Below are 21899 nucleotides of genomic sequence, written 5' to 3'. Positions count from 1 at the left end.
TTTGTAAACCTGCTCAATACGATTCTGGTTTACTACCCATTTGTATACTTTCCTGGATTTAGAAAAAACCAGGACCTTTGATTTTTTATAATTGATAACTAACTTGTTATCGTTGCAATAGCACGCAAAAGCATACAGCAATCTTTGCAAACCCAGTCTAGTCTGAGATAATACAGCTGCGTCATCCATGTATAACAACACCGGCACTCGTTATGTTCATTCCAAGTTTTCTGCCAACGACACTCAAGCCGTCTACTAGCCTGCTTCATTGCCTGCAACTCTACCAAGGAGCCACTTGAGCTCAGTGAGTTGGGAGAGGGTGCCTAGGCATAATTGTGTCAATCGTCCGACTGATCACTGCATAACAGAGAGAGACCAGAGTGTCAAAAGGATCATCTGCTCTCTCAGCAGGAAAATCCCCCAGAGCCATCAGGAATCCATAAGCCTCTAGGGGCATACGATCCTAACTGGTTCTTTACCTTTGCAGAGGTGTGCTGGTTCTACCCTCAGTCCAATCTTCACCAGATAGTGATCCAACAATGACAACAGTTTTAAAGCCTCCTTGATAAATCTACAGAGCACCACTGTCCACCAATGACCCAAAGACAAAATCAAGTGTATGACATGTCACATTTTTCAACTGAGACAAGTCCATGGTCATCATGGCTGCAAAATATTTCTGCTGCACAAATAGGCTTCTGCATGCAGGTTGCTTTCTAGAGAAGGTATGTACTTGGTGCACACTTTGACAATATGCGGCTAGGGAGCAGATTTTGCCCCATACCAGTGTGTCAAAACTGAGGATAGTGACATCTCTTTGGACAACACCAAACTCAACTCCATACACACTTAGAGCTAATGCAAGTCGGTCAACACTGGTTCCTCCTGAGACTTAAATCTAGCACTACAGCCAATTTCATTCAGCAATTGATTCCATAAGTAACATTTTTGCACTACAGTTTATCCTATGATAGGGCTATAGATGTCACTAGACACTTCTGGAAAGGAAAACCAAATAATTTTTTTAAAGGCATTAAAAAAGTCACAAGGGAACTGTAAAGAAAATATGTTCTAATAGACAATTATAGCAGTCTCCTTTTCCACACTGTGAAGAATGCCTGGAGGCCCATTCTTAAAATTCTGAGAGAGATGTGATGGCAAGACTATGCTGATTTCCTCCAGACATATTTTGCTTATCTGTCAACTTGCTCATCCTCACCTGTGATAAATATCCCTGCTGACTAGACAGAGAACATCGTGGCTTCCTCAAAATGTAATTTGTGTTGAAAGTACTTCACCCTGCAGGAAAACACCCAAAAATGTTCCTAGACCTACCTACAAGTTTAAAATCTCTTTTACTAGCAATGGGTATGAAGCAGCCCTGCATGCAGAGACCTTCATAAAGCAGCTGGGCATGAAAGAATGAGCAAGCAGTGCCATCAGCATCCAAATTCAGCCTCTAAAGGAGCAGCACACGCATTGCAGCTTGGGTGCTATAATGGGAGGCCCTCAATGCCTTCTTGGAAGCATCCAGAGGCTGGTCTGAATTGGAGTATTCAGGTCCTATACAGATGGAAAGGAAAGGGAAAGAGGATGACCAGCAACAAGGTGGATGGACTTGATTACGACAGCAATGAATGCACCACTGAAAGACCTTAAAGGCCAAGTTGAAGGCAGATCATCCTGGAGAGAAGCTATCTATGTGGTCACTAAGAGTCGACACCGACTTGATGGAACTTAATTAATCAATCAAATACAGATATTATAGGGGATAGAAGCTGTATGCAAGTACAGCCATCAAAAGCAAAAGTCCTAACCAACAGCCTTTGAATCACTCCCTTTCCTGTGCTGCTCAAAATTATGAGTCTGAAGAAGCAACCATGTCAGCATGATGGTGGGCACTTCTGTGATCGGCAGCTGGGTGCACCCCAGTCTGCCGATCATGGAAGTTTCCGCCATCAACATGGTTGCTTCTTCAGATGACCATCGTAGCAGTGATTGATGTGCCAGGGTGGCATGACTTTACAGCTTTTGACTGCTGTAATCATGTACAGCTTCCCTCCCCCCACACCCAAATAACATCTATATAGGGCTAGAGTGTACAGTACACAGAATCCATGTAAAGCCAGGTCATTGCTGGGTAAGGTTGGTGGTGCAGCTCACTATTCCAAGCTGGAAGTGGCCGAGTAGATTGGAAGTACAGAGCCCTACAACTGCACACACATATTTCTAGATCCAAGGTGGTCACTTCTTGGTGGTCTATTTGGGATATTCCAGATTGGCCCTTGATAGGGGCTGAGACACATTTCACTCCACACAACAAGCACAGGAAGCTCCATCTCTCCAGGCTGTGATTAGCATAACTTTGCTCAACAGCTGCACAACTTTGTGCTTCCTGATCCCCTTCCTTGTACAATGTCTTGGTCAGTTAAAGGCCTGCCTACAGACAGTAATGGGCTGGATAAGGGATAATAAACTGAAGCTGAATCCAAGCAAGATGGAGGTGCTCATTGTTGGGGGTCATAATCTACAAGTTGGGATAGAACTTCCTGTTCTGGATGAGGTTACACTCAGAAAGAACAAGTCCATAGCTTGGGAGTGCTCTTGGATGCAGGTCTCACCCTGGTGCCTCAGGTTAAGGCTGTGGCTAGGAACACTTTTTACCAGCTGCAATTGATTTGACAACTCCACCCATTCCTTTAGTAGAAAGACCTGAAAACAGTGGTACACCAGCTGGTAACTTACTGCAATGCACTTTATGTAGGCTGTCTTTGTACATAGTTCAGAAACTTCAGTTAGTTCAAAATGTGGCAGCCAGTTTGGTCTCTGGGCTATCCCGGAGAGACCACATTATGCCTGCTTTTAAACAGTCACACCAATTGCCAATATGTTTCTGGGCAAAGCACAAAGTGCTGGTTATTACCTTTAAAGCTCTGAATGGCTTAGTTCTGGGTTACCTTAGAAAGCACCTTTCTCTACAAGATCCCCACCTCTCATTAAAGGTGAGGATTCTCAGTTGTTGCCCCTAGGTTATGGAATGCACTCGCCATGGATATGAGAGGATTATCTTCCTTAGAGGCCTTCAGGAGAGCCTTAAAGCTCTCATCTTTTTAGCCTGGCTTTTAATATTTAGTTTTAGTTTCAATCTGGTTCAAATGTTTTATTTTAATTATTATGTGTGCTTTATTTTAATGTAAACTGCCCTGAGCCACTTTACAAAGGGCAGTATATAAATCAAATAAATCACTCAAAGTTCTATTTTTGTATGAAGAATAAAACTGATAACTGACATTCTAACAAAGTGAGGCCATGGAAGCTTCCTTTCTACTGCAGCATGTCTGAGCAGAGAGCAATTTTCACTAATCTTCCCTGGCTCTGGAAGCCCTCTGTGCCTTCGAAAAGCATGTGCCTGGGGATAACACAGCCCTCTGGGATATATTTTTGGAAGACATATAGAGCATTTCCAGACACAGGGAAGATAAATGAAAATAGCATGTACTGGAATACTGAGGAAATCTTCCACCGTACCCTTACTTTGTTAGGATGCCAGGCTAGCTGAGCAGAGACACCTTTTAAAGTGGCGATTCTCTTATATTTAGCAGGGGGAGAGCAACTGGCCCAATCCAACCCCAGCACAGCATCCCCTACAGTGGCTGTTGCCGGTGTCTACCTTATGTTTCTTTTTAGATTGTGAACTCTTTGGGGACAGGAGACCATCTTATGTATTATTTATTTTTCAATGTAAACCGCTTTGAGAATTTTGTTGAAGAGTGATATTAAAATATTCACAGACATAGTAGTAGTATTTTTAGCCAGAACTACCGTTTTCTTCAGTTACTCTCCTACTAATAGAAAATAAAAGTTCTTAGTACCACTCTGTATTTTCCATGTTCAAAACCAGTGACCCTGATAGACACAAGTCATAGATTTTATAAATACTACCGGAACGGAAAGAGAGAAAAATGTTGCTCATGTTAGGCTAATTTACTCTGCTTGCATTTTCCATGTTCAGGACTAGTGATCCTGACAGATACAAGTAGATTTTATAAATGTTATTGCAAATGAAGATAAAAACACTGAATTTGCCTAACTTCAGCAATCAACAATAAGATTAAATACATATAAAACATTTCTGTATTTCAGGCCAGTAATGTTTTATATAAGACAAAAGAGATTGAAGATATTCAGCTTGCAAATCGCCATATTGCATGGGCTGAGCAACAATTGCCATAGGTGTGTAGTTGCCTACTTCTTACTTTTCTCTTCTCCCATACCCCTCTTGGCACCTTAAAGTTCCAACTAGCAGACAGCTAGGCCCCCATTTAGTTGTTTTCAAATGTATGTGCACCTTCCTCCTTACTCAAAAAGCCATTTTTGTGAATGCAGTACTTTTTGGAGAAAATATGTCATGCTATGGAGCATAATCTACATTCTACTCCCAGTAGCAAGGCATTCTTTGGCTTCAATCATTTTGGATCATATAGAAAATCTTCCAGTTGAGATACAGCTCTGGTTTCTACAGAGCCACTTTTATTTCAAAAGTGATTCTTGAACTCAATATTTAGCCATTGCCATTTAAGTTGAACAGCTTTCTTCCCTTTACTGGGATATGCCCTGCAATTTAATTGTATTATTCTGCTACATTTCTGTATAAAGCAGAGATGGTTCTACATTTCTACAGAACCTTGCACTGCATTCAGTATGAAGACTGCATATCTTATTAGGAACGTGAAACTAGATGTTCAGGGAATTATCCATATATTTGACATTCTATTATTCACACTTAGTAAAGATAATACTTTATTGTATTTGTAGCAACAACTGATTCTTCAGACTGATTCAGCTTTGTGACCCTACAAAGTTTTAAAATAAAAGCCATGCATTGTAGAGTGATTTATTATCCACTGTTGCACAAAAATAGACATGCTTACATTCAGTATATTTACAGAGTTATGTTTGTGATCAGTTTAATTTCCTTTTTGATTCACTGCCAAAATTCTGCCTGATCCTATTAGAGACTTGCCTTATGTATTTGATTTCAGCGAGCTAGTCAGAAAAGAAGCAGAATGTAAGAAACGTGTTTACCACAACACCCTTCAAGTTCTATGAATTTAAAAATACCTAGCCTGTACTCAGAAAACAGAATCATCAAAACTAGTCTGCTAATTAAGTATTCTGCTATGTTCATCTCCATCAAAGTTGGCATTATAAAACAAAACTGTTTCAAATACTGAATTAGTAATTCTCAACACAAACAATATAGATTACTACCTTGCTGATGACCGATCACACACTCACAGTTTTGTAGAGCACAGCAAATTTGTTGCATTCAAAATATGTTTGTTGTGCCAATATAGCACTTTACCTTAAATGTATTTATTCAAGGCTTACACAGAAGACAAAAATCAATGCCAATCACTATCTTGTGTCTAGTTATAACAAGGGGTGTGTGTATGTGTGAGCCAAAATGATTTATGTAGAAAAACCCAGTGGCCCACAACTGAGACGCCAGAACAGAAAATGCTTCAAAAGTCACCCATGTCTTGAACTTAGTATTTACCCATTGCCACTTAAGCTGAACAGTTCTCTTCCTTTTACTGGGCTATGCCTTCCAATTTAATTGTAGAATGCTACTACGTTTCCGTAAGTCTCCAGTTTGCAAAGCTAATCCTTTTTAGTCTCTGCACACTTAATATTTTCTTTGTACCTAAAATAAATCAAGATGACTTTCTTTGATCTTCCCATTTAAATGTATCATTCTTGATCACAGGTGACTAAAAATTGGACACAGTATTCCAGGTAAAGCTTTGACAGAGCTTGTATAAGGGTATTTTAATACCTCCCTAGCTGAAATGATTGGTTGAATACACCCCCAAACTGCTTCATCCCGTTTTTGTCATCATATCGTGCTGACAGCTCCATCATATTAGGGCTACCTGTGATAAGCATGTGACATTTAGTTCCCCCCAGATTTCATTAGCCAAAATGTTCTCCCCTTTGCTGGACTGAAAGCACTCTATACCAAAGATATTTTTAAAAAAATTAAAGGTAAAGGTAAAGGTAAATGCAGATAGGTTCTGCAAGAACCCAGAAGATGCAAGAGATCTTATTTAGACCGTTATAGCACATTGGGGCAAAAAACACCAACTTCACATATGCACTGATGGAGTCTGAGCTGTCAGTGACTGACCAGGAGAGGGATCTTGGGGTCATGGTGGACAGCTCATTGAAAGTGTCGACAGTGCGCAGCAGCTGTGAAAAAGGCTAATTCCATGCTAGGAATCATTAGGAAGGGGATTGAAATTAAAAATACTAATATTATAATGCCCTTATACAAATCTATGGTGCAGCCACATCTGGAATACTGCATTCAGCTTTGGTTACCGTATCATAAGGAGGCTATTGAAGAAAAGGAAAAGGTGCAGGAAACCACGATGATCAGGGGCCTGGAGCATCTTCCTTATGAGGCTAGGCTACAGCATCTGGAGCTCTTTACCTTGGAAAAGAGACAACTAAGGGGAGATACAATTGAGGTCTATAAAATTATGCATGGAGTGGAGAGGGTGGACAGAGAGAAATTTTTCTCCCTCTCTCACAACACTAGAACCAGGGGCCACCCCATGAAACTGAAGGTTGGGAAATTCAGGACCAACAAGAGGGAGTACTTTTTCACACAGCACATAATTAATCTATGGAATTCTTTGCCATGGGATATGGTGATGGCCACCAGCTTGGCTTTAAAAGGGGGTTAGACAAATTCATGGAAGACAGGTCTATCAATGGCTACTAGTCTGGTGGTTGTGGGCCACCTCCAGCCTCAGAGGCACAAGGCTTCTCAATACCAGTTGCAGGGGAGCAACAGCAGGACAGAAGGCATGCACATGTCTCTTGCCTGTGGGCTCCCCAGAGGCATCTGGTGGGCCACTGTGTGAAACAGGATGCTGGACTAGATGGGCCTTGTCCCTGATCCAGCAGGGCTGTTCTTATGAAGACTGTCTAAACGCAACTTACTCTGCATATGTCAGTTTTATTCCTTTTTGAATATTGGGCTGCATCCAGAGTGACACTAGCAGAAGGTTAGTGCAAGCAATGATCTCCTTCCTTCCCACGCTGCTTCCTGCAGCCCTCAGAGTTACCCACAAAGCCATTCTCAGAGGTCAAGGAGCCCTTGGCAACAGAATGGGATGCAGCCCCAATGGCAGCAGAGGAGACCCCAGAAACAGAGATACTTTCTCCTAGTATGCAGTTTCATAATTCTCCCTGCTTCCCCTGAAACCAACAGCACTGCATCCCTTTGCTGAGGGTCCCGCAATTCCAGGAACTGCTTTTCAGGCTGTAGGGAAGCGCAGGTGCCAACTCTGTCTTGCACTAGCACTGCTTTGGATGCCAATCACTGCTTTTGTTTTGTTTTAAAAGAACATTATGCGATAATGCATAGGCTTACTCATGGTGCCAGAGGTCAAATTAATGGAAGACAGTACCAGATTACATTCCCAGCTTAAAGTGTCTGAAACGAAGCTCTAAACCTGTTATTAATTTGTGCCTCAGGGCAGAATCTTTGAGTCCTCTTTATTAAAGAAGATTTTAAAAAAATCTTCAGGAAGTCATCTGTTTAGAAATTATTTTAAGAGAGCAGATACATAAAATGATGGATTAGCAGGTTGAAAAGGGCAGCCGGCGGGGCGGGGGGGGGGCACTTTGTTAATTTGACACTGTTCTTATTCCAACTGTCTCAAGTCATATGAGAAATGCAAGATTAAAAATTAAATCAATAAAGATATTTTTCAGTCTGTACCCTTACAAGAGCACAGGTAGGAATGTGCTGAGTAGTTAGGCTTTGTGATGATAACCAGAAGTCATGGCTGATCCCCTTGGTAATCTGCAACTCCTCTAGATTTTACAGTGATTCTTACAGGAGTTTCATAAATTTGTTATAAAATACTTATTTGAAAATTTAAAAGTATAAACAATATGCTTGTAAAGAATCATTTTGAAAACTAAAAATTTGTGTACAGGCATTTCAACCTTGGTTGTTTGAGTTCTTTCCCCTGATTTTCTTGGTTCGGCTTTTTCTCTGATTATTTCAGAATGCTTTACACTATTTTGTAGATTAAACTGCTTTTGTTTTAAATGGTTGTCAACTGCTTTGAACACTTACTTGAGAGGAAAGGCGGATATAAATACATACGATACAAGAAAGTGAAAGTGTTGCTTGTTCCTCCACTTAGGCAAAACCCATGCAATGAAAAGGAATTTAAACAGTCTTTCTAAATCTGAAATGAACATGTGACACTGCTTTATACTGAAACAGACATTTGGTCCATACTGTCAACACTGACTCGCGGCAGCTCTCCAGGGATTCAGACAGGTAGCCCAAGCCTACCTAGAGAAGTCAGGGATTGAACCTAGGACCTTCTGCATGCAAAGCACATCCTCTTGTACTAAACTATAGTCTTTTCCATATCTAGCCCTAGGTAACATTGAAAGGAAATTAAATGGAATAGGGAAAAGGTTATAAAGGTGATCATCTTATTTTATTCTTTGCTTCTCTTGCCTGCCTCAAAATACCGTTAAATAGAAGCGTTTGAAAGCATCAACACAACACACATTTTACAAAAATCCATGGTTTGTACCTGTTTTAATTTGTATTTTTCTCTCCCTCCGCTTTCTCTGTGGCAAAAGATATATTTAGAGCATGCAAACAGGGTTTTACATTCACAGATATAATATTCTGATTAATACTAAATATACAATTGAAATGTGGAAATAACAAAACAAAACTATAGGTATAATTTATTCACAGTATGAAAAAATAAACAATTTGAAATGACTTTAAAAAGACAAAATTCTTCTTGTCACAGCTGTTTACAACATTATATAGCTAGGAAAACAACTTTCAGTCAGTAGCAAACTCTGAAAACAATGTACTATTACAGAAAGTGCAAAGACGTGCACTTAAAGTTCTACTCAATCTAATCAGGTAAAAGTACATGACAGAGCATAAGCCAAGATATGTCTCCTTACAGAAATTACTATTTTAAAAAAGCCATTACACTTCTTGCAGTGAGATAAATTAACATTTAATGATGTGAAACGCAAGTAAGATTTAAGGCATGGCTGTATCCTGAAAGGGAACTGCAGGTGTGAACACCATGGTGGGAGCCTGAACAGCAGCAATATAGGTGTTTAAACAGATATTTTACACCCAACTGCCATGCTATCAAAGCCGGGCCAAGATACTTCTAGCCTGATATGATGACTGAAGATTATGCACTTATTATTGATGAGAAATATTCTCAAGCATCTCACATGGCTAATTTCATCTCACGTTCCAGTTGCTTTCAGGACTGCAGAAAATGGTAGAATTGTGGCAAGTAGTAATAACTTGAAATATATGTAATTCACAAGGTAGCCAAGGGCTGTTTCTCATTACACACTTTATAAGATTGGTGCATTCTCTCACAAGGTCTGAAATAGATGCAACATGTCATGAATTATATAACTTATTAAACTGCCTAGATGAAGATTCATGCATGATCTCTGAAGTGGTTTTGAAATTCACAAATCTTCTCTGAATAAATATTCTCTCCGGCCATCCAAAATATTCACTTCAATTCTAAATGAATGCACTGGATCACTATTACCTCCATTCAGAAACTGGTTCCAATAATCGGGTTATATCTCATGTAATTATATGCAACTTCACATGCAGAATTCTCAGGCACATGAAGCTACCTAGCAAGATCATCAAGAACTTTATCTAGAACTCCAGTATAACATGATATTTGTCTTTCAACCTATTCTCAACTGCTAGTGTTAAGCAGTAGGGAATTGTGCAAAGCTTTGGCAGTCAAATCAGGACCAAACTGAATTGGCCCAATTCCACCCAAACTGAATCACAGTCCAGTTTGAGAAAACTGAGCTGAATCAAGGCTGATTCAACCAACCCCAATTGGACTGCCAAAGCTATGCTTCAGGTCTGTCCTCCTTTGTCACTCTCCCAATCCTTGTTCTAACTTAATGGATCTGCCATTACAGCAGCTCTCCAAAATATCTCAGGGAACCTGTGTCATTTCCCAGGACTGCTAAGCAATTAAAGAGGAAGAAAAAAGCATGCTGCCCATAAGTATTTTTTAAAGTGGAACTGCAGTAGCCAGATGGTCTCACTGCTGGGTGCAAGATGAATCTCTAGCCTGTCTCCTGCCTCAACCCAGGAAGTTTGTTCTACAACCAGAGCAGAGATGTGGAGTAGGAACTAAAGCTTTGGTCCGATTTAAAGAGATTTCTTCAGATCCATGATTTCCATGAACTGAAGGATACAACCACATCACATCCTTTTTTTATATCTATCACTGACAGCATCTCTTTTAGAAGAGAGGCAAATAAAACGATTACAAAACTGCATTAAAATAGGTGACAGACATTCAAACAATTGAGACCTTGAAAAGGATGATATGGAGAAAAAGGCAACCTTTCGAAAATCCATATAAATGGGAGTTACATGTAGTCTGATGTTATACCTGAAGTTACACTAAGAACACTTAATCTTTATGACTACTGAAGCTAACTCTAATCTTATTTTAGGATCTCCTTGTATTGTTACTCGCATCATTGGTTCTGTCAGCATGAGTTGTCAGAGTACAATGCAGTTTCTAATATTTATTTATTTGTAAAAGTGGGAATCATTTATTAGGGAAAATGTTCTCAGCTCTCTCATTAACTAATGTTTTAATGCACAGTCCAAAAGAGCTGACACAGCAATGTCCTCAAAAGCTTGAGGAATCACTAAAGTTTGGCTTTTTGCCCTATTTTCAATTTATTCAATCCTAGGACTTTAGCCAAATGGTTTTCTTTTTAAATATCCCTCTCCTTTTCAGAAAACAAGAAGTCTGTAAGTTATGTTCTGCAGTACTTTATTAAGTAAAATTAAATTTAAGGTTCCCAGGCATTACACAGGTAATGTTTTAAACAACAAAACTGGTATGGCCAGATTTGCTGATTTGACTTTGGTCTTACCATTGATCATCAACTTGCACCATATATACTTCAGAAAGAGATATTTGCTGCAGTCAGGCATCACAGCTGCACTTCAGTGTGCATGTGGAATTCTGAATGAGGAAACTTAACCACTGATTTCAACAGAGGAGACAAAAAGGGATGCGTATGAACTGCCCCCCCCCGCACTGAATGAGTGACAGGAGAACTTTTACATATAAGGGAGCACTATGCATTCATTAGCACATAGCTGAATAGGGACCAGAATCTGAAGTCACAATTCATTATGCAACTATGCACAAGGCTTAAGTAAAAAATCAGATTATTACTTAAAATAACCAACAGAAAATAACCAAAGTTACCCTGGCTACACATGTATATGGTTCATTCTTCAGTGTTGAGATTCCTCTCAGTGCAATTATGGATCTTAAATGTTCAAACAGTGAGAATTCACAGTGTTATCGAAGTCCTGACCAGCTGTGCAAGTATGATGCCCATCCAGACGGTTGTGATGAGCTCTCTTCTTCACCTACAAAAGACAAACACACACATACAGTCTAAGTGCCAAACAAGAGTTTTAAACAGCATTGAAAATCTGATTTGACTGGCCAATTGTGTCTTCAAGTTTGGATGTTAAATTGGACTTATCAGTGCTACCTTCTATGATGGTTAGAACGAAGCAGCTAGTATTTGCCATGGGCAATTTCTTGCATGATCTACTTTGGAACAATTATTTTCCATATCGAAAATCATGCTCATATTTTATTAAACATTTACACACAAAAACTATGCAATGGAAAACAAGAACAGATTAAACATTGTATACAAGTCTTGTTTACAACTGTGACTATAGGAATGCCCTTGTAGGCCAACAGAGAATCAAATATGTCTATTTCCATCTTGCTGATAGCTATCCACAAACTGAAGCCATTCCATTTTTTTCACCAATAATGCCAATGGAAGTTAGCACTACCAACAAAAATCAACAAATATACCTTGAGCAATTGCCACAAGCTTTCCTTTTTCTTCTGGACTCAGTTGCAACATGGTATCGATAACAGGAAGAAGCCTCTCTCTTTCACTGCCAGACTTCAGAAATATAAACTGTAGCAGAACATTCTTCAAATATTCCAGATTAGCAACAGATTTCTCTCGTTCTTGATTCCTTTCTAATCGCCTAACTTCACTTTTAAGCAGCTAAGATAAAAAACAGGACACACTTTTTAACACACAATAGATGATGAGCATAATCAAAACAAATTAGACAAGTGGCATGGAGAAGCAGCATGTGCTATTTCTATACAATTCAAAGACCCCAGGTAAAAGAACATGGCACAATAAATTAATAGAATAACGGCCAGTTCACACTGCTAAGTTATTTCACATGATCCATATGCAGTTTACAGGAACACCTTCCCCCGAATGATCCTCCCCGCTAAGACAATCATTGGGGACCCTGCTTCATGTTCTGCCACCAGCCAAGGCTTGGTTGGTGGTAGATATATGACAGGGCCTTCTCCACAGCATTGCCTGGCCTGCGGAACCCCTTCCTGATAGAGGCTCATATAGTTCCCACACTAGAGCTTTTTTAGCTGGACATCAGTACCTTATAATTTTGCCAGGCATTTGGCCTGGATTGATAGTTTTAGACTGTCTGGCCATGGAGACAAGTGCTGCTGCTGCTACCATTGTCCATCTTTATTGCTGTTTTATGAACTGGTGGTTATGCTCTAGAGAGAGTGCCAGGCAGCAAACTATGTGTAGAATCAACTTCACACTAATCTTTCTCCATGAAGTCATACGCTCATGTGAAACCAAAGAGAGACGTTTAGCAATGTGAACTGGCTCTCAGGTAAGCTGAGACCAGTGAAAAATAGTACTTGGAGCTGAGGCGAGAGGGGAACCTGGAGGACTGGCTCCAATAAGTGAGCCGTTACACCTCAAAACCGTGTGCTTGCGCAGTGATGGCTGTAGCACCCTGCTGCTTGATGTGAAGGGGAAATTCCTTTCACCCCTAGGTTGCCGTGCAGTGGCCAGTGGTGATTTTGTCTAGCAAACTGTCTCAACCTCTGCCACCGGCTCAAATCCCAGTTGATGGGTTGGCCACACCAGCCTTTTTCTGAGGTGCTGGGGACTGGAGTATTCCCTTTTCATCAGACTTCCATGCTTATCATTTTCAGTCAGGCCAATAATGGTCACTGTGGCTCCCAGATTCCACGTACAAGCTGCTTGTGACCCATGGCCCAGCACCCGCGCCTCCCAAGCAGTTTGGTATCATGGGACTGTGCATTAGGCAAGGGGCTCTGTATAGTGCTTTTCCCCATGACAGTGTCTTCAATTGATTTCTCCCCCTTGGCACTCTCACTGGGAGGCAACTTATATCCTTAATTGTCAATGTTCTGACTCAAACTCCTTGAAAGTCTGGAGGTTTGGTTCAAGCAAGTATGCTCAGAACTTGCCCAGCTTCCCTTCAACAAGGGATATGTGGTGGTTAATTTGGTCTAGAGCACAAAGATTCCTCTTGTGAATTGTGGGAACCAGTTTCAACCCTTATTTTCTTCAGAATACAACATTAAATTTAAGCCTTGAACCAAGTTGAAACAATCATTGTAAGAATCTTCACACTGCATACACCCTCCCCCAACAAATCTGGAAACAGAACATCACTGCATGTAGTGTTAGAGCCTTGAAAAAAAAAATTATCCTGCTCTTGTGTACAATAATGTGCAATATACAATAAATAAGATCTAGCAGTTTCCTGTAGTCTCAGAAAAGACAAATTCCCAGGAACACCTGCGCTATTCCTGAGACTCCAGGGGAATTAGAGAAAAATAGTCATTTTAAAATTTGAACTGCTGAAGACACTGCCTGCTCCCTCACCACCAGAAAAACAGGTTGCTTACCTGTAACAGATGATCTGGTAGTGATTCCATTGATGATCATAAAAGATGGGTGAATCACGAGCTTCCCAAGTGGAGGTGGAAACTGCAAGCTACTGTAACACTCTTTTAAGTACTGCCCTACCAAACTCAGCCGCCGCTGCAGAGCGAAGGTCTAAAGCGTAGTGATTGACAAACGTCTGGTCTGAGGCCCAAGAAGCAGCAGTACAAATGTCTTTGAATCTTATACCCGACAAATGAGCTGCAGATGTTGCGTATGCTCTGGTGGAATGTGCCTTTATTGAACCCAGAGGGATCACCTTCTGCAAATCATATGCCATCTTTATAAGCTCTACTAGGAGCCAGCATGGTGTAGTGGCTAGAGTGCCAGACTAGGACCGGGGAGACCCGAGTTCAAATCCCCATTCAGCCATGAAACTAGCTGGGTGACTCTGGGCCAGTCACTTCTCTCTCAGCCTAACCTACTTCACAGGGTTGTTGTTATGAGGAGAAACCCAAGTATGTAGTACACTGCTCTGGGCTCCTTGGAGGAAAAGTGGGATATAAAAAGTAAAATAAAATAAATAAATAAAAAACTAGCCAGTATGATAATCTCTGATGTGATGGTTGTCGGCCCTGTTGCTGGCCCTTTACACAGACAAACAGATGCTTCGTCTTTCTAGTCGCTTGTGTCCTCTTCAAGTAGAACAAGATGGCCCTACACGTCTAGAGAATGCCTAGCACACTCCAAAGGCGAGGATGGATTTCTGGAAAAGGTAGGTAGCACTATATCACTGTTTAAGTGAAAGTCCGAGACAATCTTTGGTCTGAATTCTGGATCCAAGCGCATCACCACCTTATCCAGATAAATCTTTGTATATGGCTCATCTATAAGCAGTGCCAGAAACTCGCTTACTCACTCACTTAGCAGTTGTTATGGCCACAAGGAATAATGTCTTTAAGGTGACCAACTTCAAAGAAGTGGTTGCCATTGGTTCAAATGGTTTGTTTGTTAATGTAGCGAGAACCAGAGACAGACTCCACTTGTCCACTGGCTTCCTAACTGGTGGGTACAAGTTGTTTATACCCTTCATGAAGTCTTCACATCTGGGGTGAGTAAATACCATCTTACCATCCCAACCACTATGGCGTAAAGAGATTGCTAACTTGATGGAGACATTTGCCAGTCTCTGCAACTTTAGGGATGTAAGGTATAGTAGTACCTCCCTTAATGTTGTATGTCTAGTGTTTTGAATCTGCATAAGAGCATAACTTTTCCCATTTGGCCAGATAGTTTTTCCTTGTTGAACTCTTTCTGTTATTATGCAGAATTTTTCTCAGTAACCTATCTGTGAAATTTGGTATGGTGAGGTTTGGATGTAGTATTTGCCCATCTCCTTGAGAAATCTGGTCTGGCCACTGCGGCAGCCTCCTGTGATTCTGGCCTGAGAGTCTGAGCAGTTGCAGGAACCATGGCTGCCTTGGCCACCATGGAGTTATTACAATTCCCCTGGTTCTGCCCTGTAGTACCTTGGCCACTACTCTGTTCAGTAAGGGATACAGTGGATACAAGTAAAATGTAATCTGAGTCCATCGGAACTGGAATGCATCACCCTTGGACTGTTCTTCCAGACCCATCCTGGAGCAGTATTGTTTGCATTTCTTGTTTTGAGTGGTCACGAACAAGTTGACTGTTGGAGTCCCCCAGGAGGCGAACAGTTGTTCCAGAAGTAAGAGATTCAGTTCCTATTCATGCTGCGGGAGAATATGATCCCTGCTCAATGCATCTACTAAAGAGTTGTCCTGCCCTCTTATCTCAATGGCCATCATGTGAATATTCCTTGCAATGCACCAGTTCCACATCTGCAGACTTAGTTGGCAAAGTAGTTTTGATACAGTGCTGCCCTGGTTGTTCACGTATGAAACTGCGGTGGTATTGTCCATCTGAAGCTGGACTACTTCTCGATGATGTCCTGGAAAGCCTGAAGCGCTTTGTAAGCTGATGGCAGTTCCAGGAAGTTTATGTGAAGCTGTGTTTCTTGGGCAGATCAGAGTCTCTGTATCCTTTGCTGTGATAAATGGGCTCCCCAGCCTTGCATGGAGGCATCTGTCGTTAGTGTTAGTGTAGGAACTGGAGACTTGAATGGCATTCCCTCCTGGAGATTCCCAGGGCTGATCCACCAGTGTAAAGAGTCCAACACCTTCTTTGGTATCTCCAGGAGTTTGTCCTGAGGATCTACATTGAGGTGAAAAACCGCCAGGTACCACAATTGTAGTTTCCTCAGCCTCAGCTTTGCATAGTGCACCGTGGACATGCACGAAGCCATCAGGCCCAGGAGCACCTGAATTGTCCTGGCCTTTTGTATAGGTGTATTCTGGAATAGGCTCACTCTGAGGTGTACTCTGGAAAGTGCATTTTCCATTAAAGCAACTTTAAGATGTGCAGTCCTGTTTTTTAATGTCTGCTTAGAAAAGCCAGAGCAGATTGTACAAGTCACTGCACTATGGTCCTCCCCTAAGCACAACAAGCAGAGCTGGTGCCCGCCCGTCGAGGCGAGTTTCCCCTTACAGTTTTCACACCTTTTAAAGGTGATCCTCTCCCTAGATTTTACACTCATGGGAGGTATGAAAAAACAAGGGTATATACACAGAAGAATAATCAAAGTCAGCTGAGAGTCAAGCCAGTAAATCCTGCCGTTACCAAGATAAAATAGTAAAACTTGTATGTCATTGCCATTCCGAAGTGAAAGTCCATAGTATCAATAAGAATAATCCTCCCCCCCGCCACCTTCTTTCCTTTTTAGGGAGGAAAGCAAAGAGTAGTCATTCCGAACCGATTTCAAGCCATTGAAGAAACATTAGATAGAAAAGTTTATTTCTGAGGAGCTGACAAGATGCGATCGCTAAGGTGGTCAGAAAGAAATTGAGAGGAGGACACTTAACCGCCGCTATGAGGTATTGCAGGGCATGTGCAGTGTGGTTGAAGGCGTCTCAAGGAGCTAACGAATTCTAACCAAAGTTGGTCTGCACAAGCGCAGAACCCAACTTTTATGATTGTTGATGGAATCACTATCCAGATGTGAAAATACAGGAAAACAGCCGCCTCCTGCCTGGTACCATAAATACTTTTAGGGAAGTGGGCAAAGTGAAGCTTTTTTGAGGACAGGGAAATTGTTTGGTCTGGTTTGTTTCACTTCAGCCCCAACTAGACTTGTTTTGGACAAAAATGGGCCAAAGTCAAATAGACCCCCAAAGTTTCACACAAACCTAGAGCCAAGTTCTTCATGAGAGAAAATTCATCTTGGGAGAACTTACTAGAAGCAGAATGTAGCAATAGGTATGAGAGCTGATGGATGGAAGCTGTAATTAGTAGGAACAAGAATGGTGATAAATTCACATAACTGCAGAAGGATTTTTAAACTTGGCAGACAAAATGGGAAAAGTGTGTACACCATAAATTTAAGTAGGAGCTTGGTGAACACATGCCTACTCACCTTAATTTGTTCCATTAGGATTGCATTGGTTGCTTCTGATTCACGAAGCAATCCATTTAAGTGATCAGCACTCTTTGATATGGTATTTAACTGCTGGATCAATTCTTCTTTTGTGAGCTCTGTTTGCCACTGCGGAGGTTCTAAAATTGTTCACAAAAAGCAACTTGAAATTTGCATCATACTTTTTTGATGGACATTTTTCTAATTTATCTTATTTTATCATTAAATTTTTTACCGCCTTTCATTAAAACAACCTCAAGGCGGTTTAGAAAACATTAAAAACAACATACAACTCTAAAACAGTCACACAATAAATATATTAAATTGGAATATAAAAAATGCAAATTAAATTAATTAATTAAAACATACACAATAGGACCATAAAATACAGAGCAGCAGCAACAAAAACAACACTCATATACAAGCCTGGGTAAAAAGCCAAGATTTCACTTGTTTTCTAAAAACTACGATGGAGGCAGAGGAGCAGATGCCCATTGGGAGAGCATTATGATTGTGATTCAAAGCTATAAACACATTTTTTCTACTTCTACCACAAATAGAAATTAGAGTCAAGACTTTCAGTCTCCAGCTCCTTACAAAAAAACCCTCTTTAGCAGTATCTCAGGGTTTTAATAAATAAAAACAAACTCCTCAGACACTTTTAATATTCTGTAGTCCATGAGTCCATAGAGTGCCAGTACCTTTGAAAGTTAAGTTTGCAAAATTATCACTAGAATTTGCTAGAATTGTGGAAGAGAAGATACAGATTAGTAGTAATGATGAGAAAAGGCTACCATCTAATTTTTCAGATGCTCATGCACACATGGCTCTGTGGTCGCCAGGAGTTGACACCAACTCGATGGCACAACTTTACCTTTACTATGCAAATGCCAGCTAATGGATTATGCAATGGTGGCTTTCAAGATCAGCAGTAATCAGCCTGCTTAATCAAGAACCATTTTTGAAGGAGAATATAAAGCAAGTATGGGGACAATTTCAGGAACAACGAAAATAACTCTCCTATAAGCTGGAAAACTACCAAGTAATAGTAATAATCTTGTATAATGCCAAAAATAAACCTTAAAATACCAAGGCACCACCATGTGGCTACCTAAGATTTCCTTACCAAATTTTGCATCAGGGGTATTAAGAAGCTGCTCCAAGGATTGAACATAGGTGCTAGCAGAAGATACAGACTCTGTATCAGTGGTTTCCATTCCTTCACCTTCCTCGCGTGCTACAGTGTGCACATCGAGAAGAGGAAGGTCAGTGTTTCTCCGTTCTCGCAAGTTCTTAGTTGGTAAGTTGGAAGAAGCAGGACCTGAAAAACAAGACATTAGAAAGGAATTCTGATACAAAGCAAAATTGCTATTTCATAGGAATTAAACTATTTTATAAAGTTGGCAGACAACCTTCGTTTCTCCGTGAGCACACAGTGTGACTATTTAAGCAGCGTGGGAGGCGGGGAGCCTGGGAAGCCCACTCTACCTCCTCCCCTTGGCACTAAAATATGCCTAATAGCCTGTTGGTGCTCCATAGGCATATGTGGAAAGAGGGGAAGGGAGGGAGAAGAGAGAGAGAGAGAGAGGTGTGTGTGTGCGTGTGTGTGTGTGTAATGAGAGATGAGGCAGTAGAGCGAGAGAAGGCTTGAGTAAAAATAAACAGGAATTGAATAGAGAAGGATAAGAAGCTCAGAAGTGAATATAAAAGGAGTCAGTCTATGGAGATCTGCCTAGGAGTGCAGCAGGACTAAAAGAACTGGGCGGGGTTATCCTGGCTGGGTTCTTACGGCTAGTAACACTTTTTAATTAGTCCTGCCTGGGAGCATGTGGGAAGGAAAACCCAATCAGAGATGTCCTTGGCTCCAGGCAGCAGAGAACCCAATCCTTTGCGATGAAAGCATTAAGAATATTGTAAACTGCCTGGTGGGAATATGCACGAACCAGTTCAGTGGTCCTTTTACGGACCACCAAACCGGTTTGGAGGTCCAGCAGTGGTGGTTTACTTTTAAGGAGCAGGGAGGGTGCCCTTATCCCCCCGCCGCAATTCCCCCACCAGCGCTGTTGCCAAAATCACTGTCGCGGAGCGGCAGCATATCTCCTTGCTGCCCCAGTCAGTGTTGTACCGGAAGTGGCCACTGCATGTGCGTGACATGCGCACATGCACCAGCCACTTCCGGTATGATGCTGACTGGGGCAGCAAGGAGGTATGCTGCTATTCCGTGCCCATGGTTTTGTCAACAGTGCCAGCAAGGGAAACACGACCGAGTGGTTGGGGTGTAAGGGCACCCACCCTGCTCCTTAAGGTAACCGCCTCCACCACTGAACCGGCCCAGTAGGGTTCATGCACATCCCTACTGCCCACAGCTACTGGATGAAGAGGTATTAAAATATTATTTATTATAATAAAACTAAACAATTAAAAACATGCTGGCTTATAATGTTGCCTTAAACTCTCCAACCTGAAGCAAGCTACGTGACCTTGACTAATGGGACAAGCCTGCAAGCAGAACATAATAGAATATAAAAGACCCCCCTAGTTCGTTGACAAAACTGAATTTTAAGGGTGGCTGAGATCACAGATGTGCAGAGTTTAGACAATTGAAAACATTTTCCATGTCTCAACTTAACATCATTTTGCCAATCAAAAATGGAGAGAAACTTACTTTTTGTGCTTGGTTCACTTCTGAGTTGAAAGAGCTGAGCTTCTAGTTTGGACAGTTGTTGCTGTAACGTCTCCACAGTCTTCCTGTGGTCTTCTTGCAGATGTCTGACTTGGTCTCGGAAACTGTTCCGGAGAGCTTCATTCTGGGCTGTAAGCTGATTCACAGTTTGTGTATGCTCTGACTTCATCACCATATTTTCAGACTGTATAGTGCAGAGTCTAGAAGATATTTCCCCAGATATTTCCATATTAGAAAACAAAAAGTTTCAGTATTCTGAGGGAGGAACATACTGACTGAAACCCGATGACTCACTGCGTCAACAGACCATTTTCCATGTACAATGGCAATGATCTTCCCTTCTCTCTTCAGTTGCCTGTGCCTCCTGAAACCATGTCCCTAAGGACTGGGGTGGGGGTGAGAGGGGGGACCCCTCAAGGACATAGTTTTGGGAACCACAGGGAACTACAGAGGGAAGAACAATAGTCAAAAATCTCTCCTCCCCATTGCACAACAGAAATTGCTGGCGTACCAGCACAGCACTAGTCTGGATGTCAGCCACATAGACAACAGCTTTTTACCTTTGGGAGACTGCAAAATGTATTGAAATATCTTCCTACAATAGGAACATCCAGTACATGGTGAATTTTAGCTTCACAATTAAGGTATCTATTCTGACCAAAAATTCAAAAGATTAAAATGCCAAACATATGCAAAACGGTAGTACTATTTACAGAAACATACTTTTCTCGGAGCTCTGCTTCCTTTGCCACAGTCTCCTGAAGGATTTTGTTGTGCCTTTCCAACAGTGTATCATGTTCTGTCTGCAGTGCTTGAAGCTCAGTTGCATTAATTTGTAAGTTATGTTGTGTGTCTTGCAATTTGATCTTCAGCTGGTCTATTACCTTTTCCATGTGTTCTCTAAAAGAAAAAGAAAACCTACTGAATATTTGCAAGTGTTAATTCTGCTTTTGAACCTTTAAATGTACCATTAATGGATGACGAAAAATCTGGCTATCAGAGAGATAGGCAAAAGTAGCAGAATCTTAGTCGAGGGTGGGGCAATCTATGAGCCAGATTTACGAGGTGGCAACAAGGAGAGTATGTAAGCCACTCAACTCCAGCATTCAAACCAAAGGGTATGAGCGAGATCTAGATCAACAGCTCCCAGAACGCTCTCCTACTACAATTAGGAGAGGGGCTGGATGGAGGCACCTGCTGTCCCTGCCCCAGTTAAGAGCAAGGAGAGATAGTGGGTCCCCTTGGGACTGTCAGGTAGCCAACCAGCTTTATGGCTATCCAAGGGCTATCTACTCCCTGTTGAATATGCGTATTACTGAATTGTCTTCAGTATATTTCTAATATAGTATGCTTTTACAGGCCTTTAAAGCTACTTTTTAAAAAGGAATCTGTTGACTTATCCACTGAGACATTCCAAGTTGGCATACATCATACTAAAGTACACAGGAATGCATGCTAAATATCTGGACTAGTTTACTTTAAAAACAACAACACCCAGTTATATTGCTCCAGGTGGGAATTCTATCCAAGCCTGACTACCAGCAAATGATTCCCAAAACCACATCTTAAAAGCAGACCCGACACAGCATGACCACAGTTTTGTAACTGTATAAGCTGGTATAAAATAATTCATTATGCATCTTGGAATGTCTTTCCTTTTTCCTCTCTAAGCACTACTGACAGCACTCTTTTTAAAAGCTACACCAGAATCATTGCCTGCTGGCTTAGGCTACTGAAAGATCAGCAGTGGACCCCCAGAGACTTGCTAACGCAGAACTTCAGAAGACATTATGAGCCAGTATGCAAGGTAGTGGAAATTTTTCTCTGTACCTCACACCAACTAAATAA

The 21899-nt window shown here is 41.2% G+C and overlaps 1 protein-coding gene across 1 annotated transcript in view; it reads right to left on the bottom strand.

Annotated features, from left to right (window-relative positions):
- Window positions 1-8621: 8621 nt before the first annotated feature.
- Window positions 8622-21899, bottom strand: part of GCC2 (GRIP and coiled-coil domain containing 2) — a 59271-nt gene continuing 45993 nt past the window's right edge. The window contains exons 18-23 of the mRNA XM_053309221.1: window positions 20775-20951; window positions 20034-20251; window positions 18495-18689; window positions 17369-17508; window positions 11991-12192; window positions 8622-11524 (exon numbers count right to left, since the gene is read on the bottom strand). Coding sequence (XP_053165196.1) covers window positions 11454-11524; window positions 11991-12192; window positions 17369-17508; window positions 18495-18689; window positions 20034-20251; window positions 20775-20951 — 1003 coding nt within the window. The 3' untranslated portion in view covers window positions 8622-11453. The remainder of the gene's footprint in view (window positions 11525-11990; window positions 12193-17368; window positions 17509-18494; window positions 18690-20033; window positions 20252-20774; window positions 20952-21899) is intronic.

Source organism: Hemicordylus capensis, chromosome 3 (genome assembly GCF_027244095.1).
Source record: "Hemicordylus capensis ecotype Gifberg chromosome 3, rHemCap1.1.pri, whole genome shotgun sequence".
NCBI lineage: Eukaryota > Metazoa > Chordata > Lepidosauria > Squamata > Cordylidae > Hemicordylus > Hemicordylus capensis.
The sequence above is the reverse complement of the archived record's forward strand: the minus strand, read 5'-3'. Positions and strand labels throughout refer to the sequence as shown.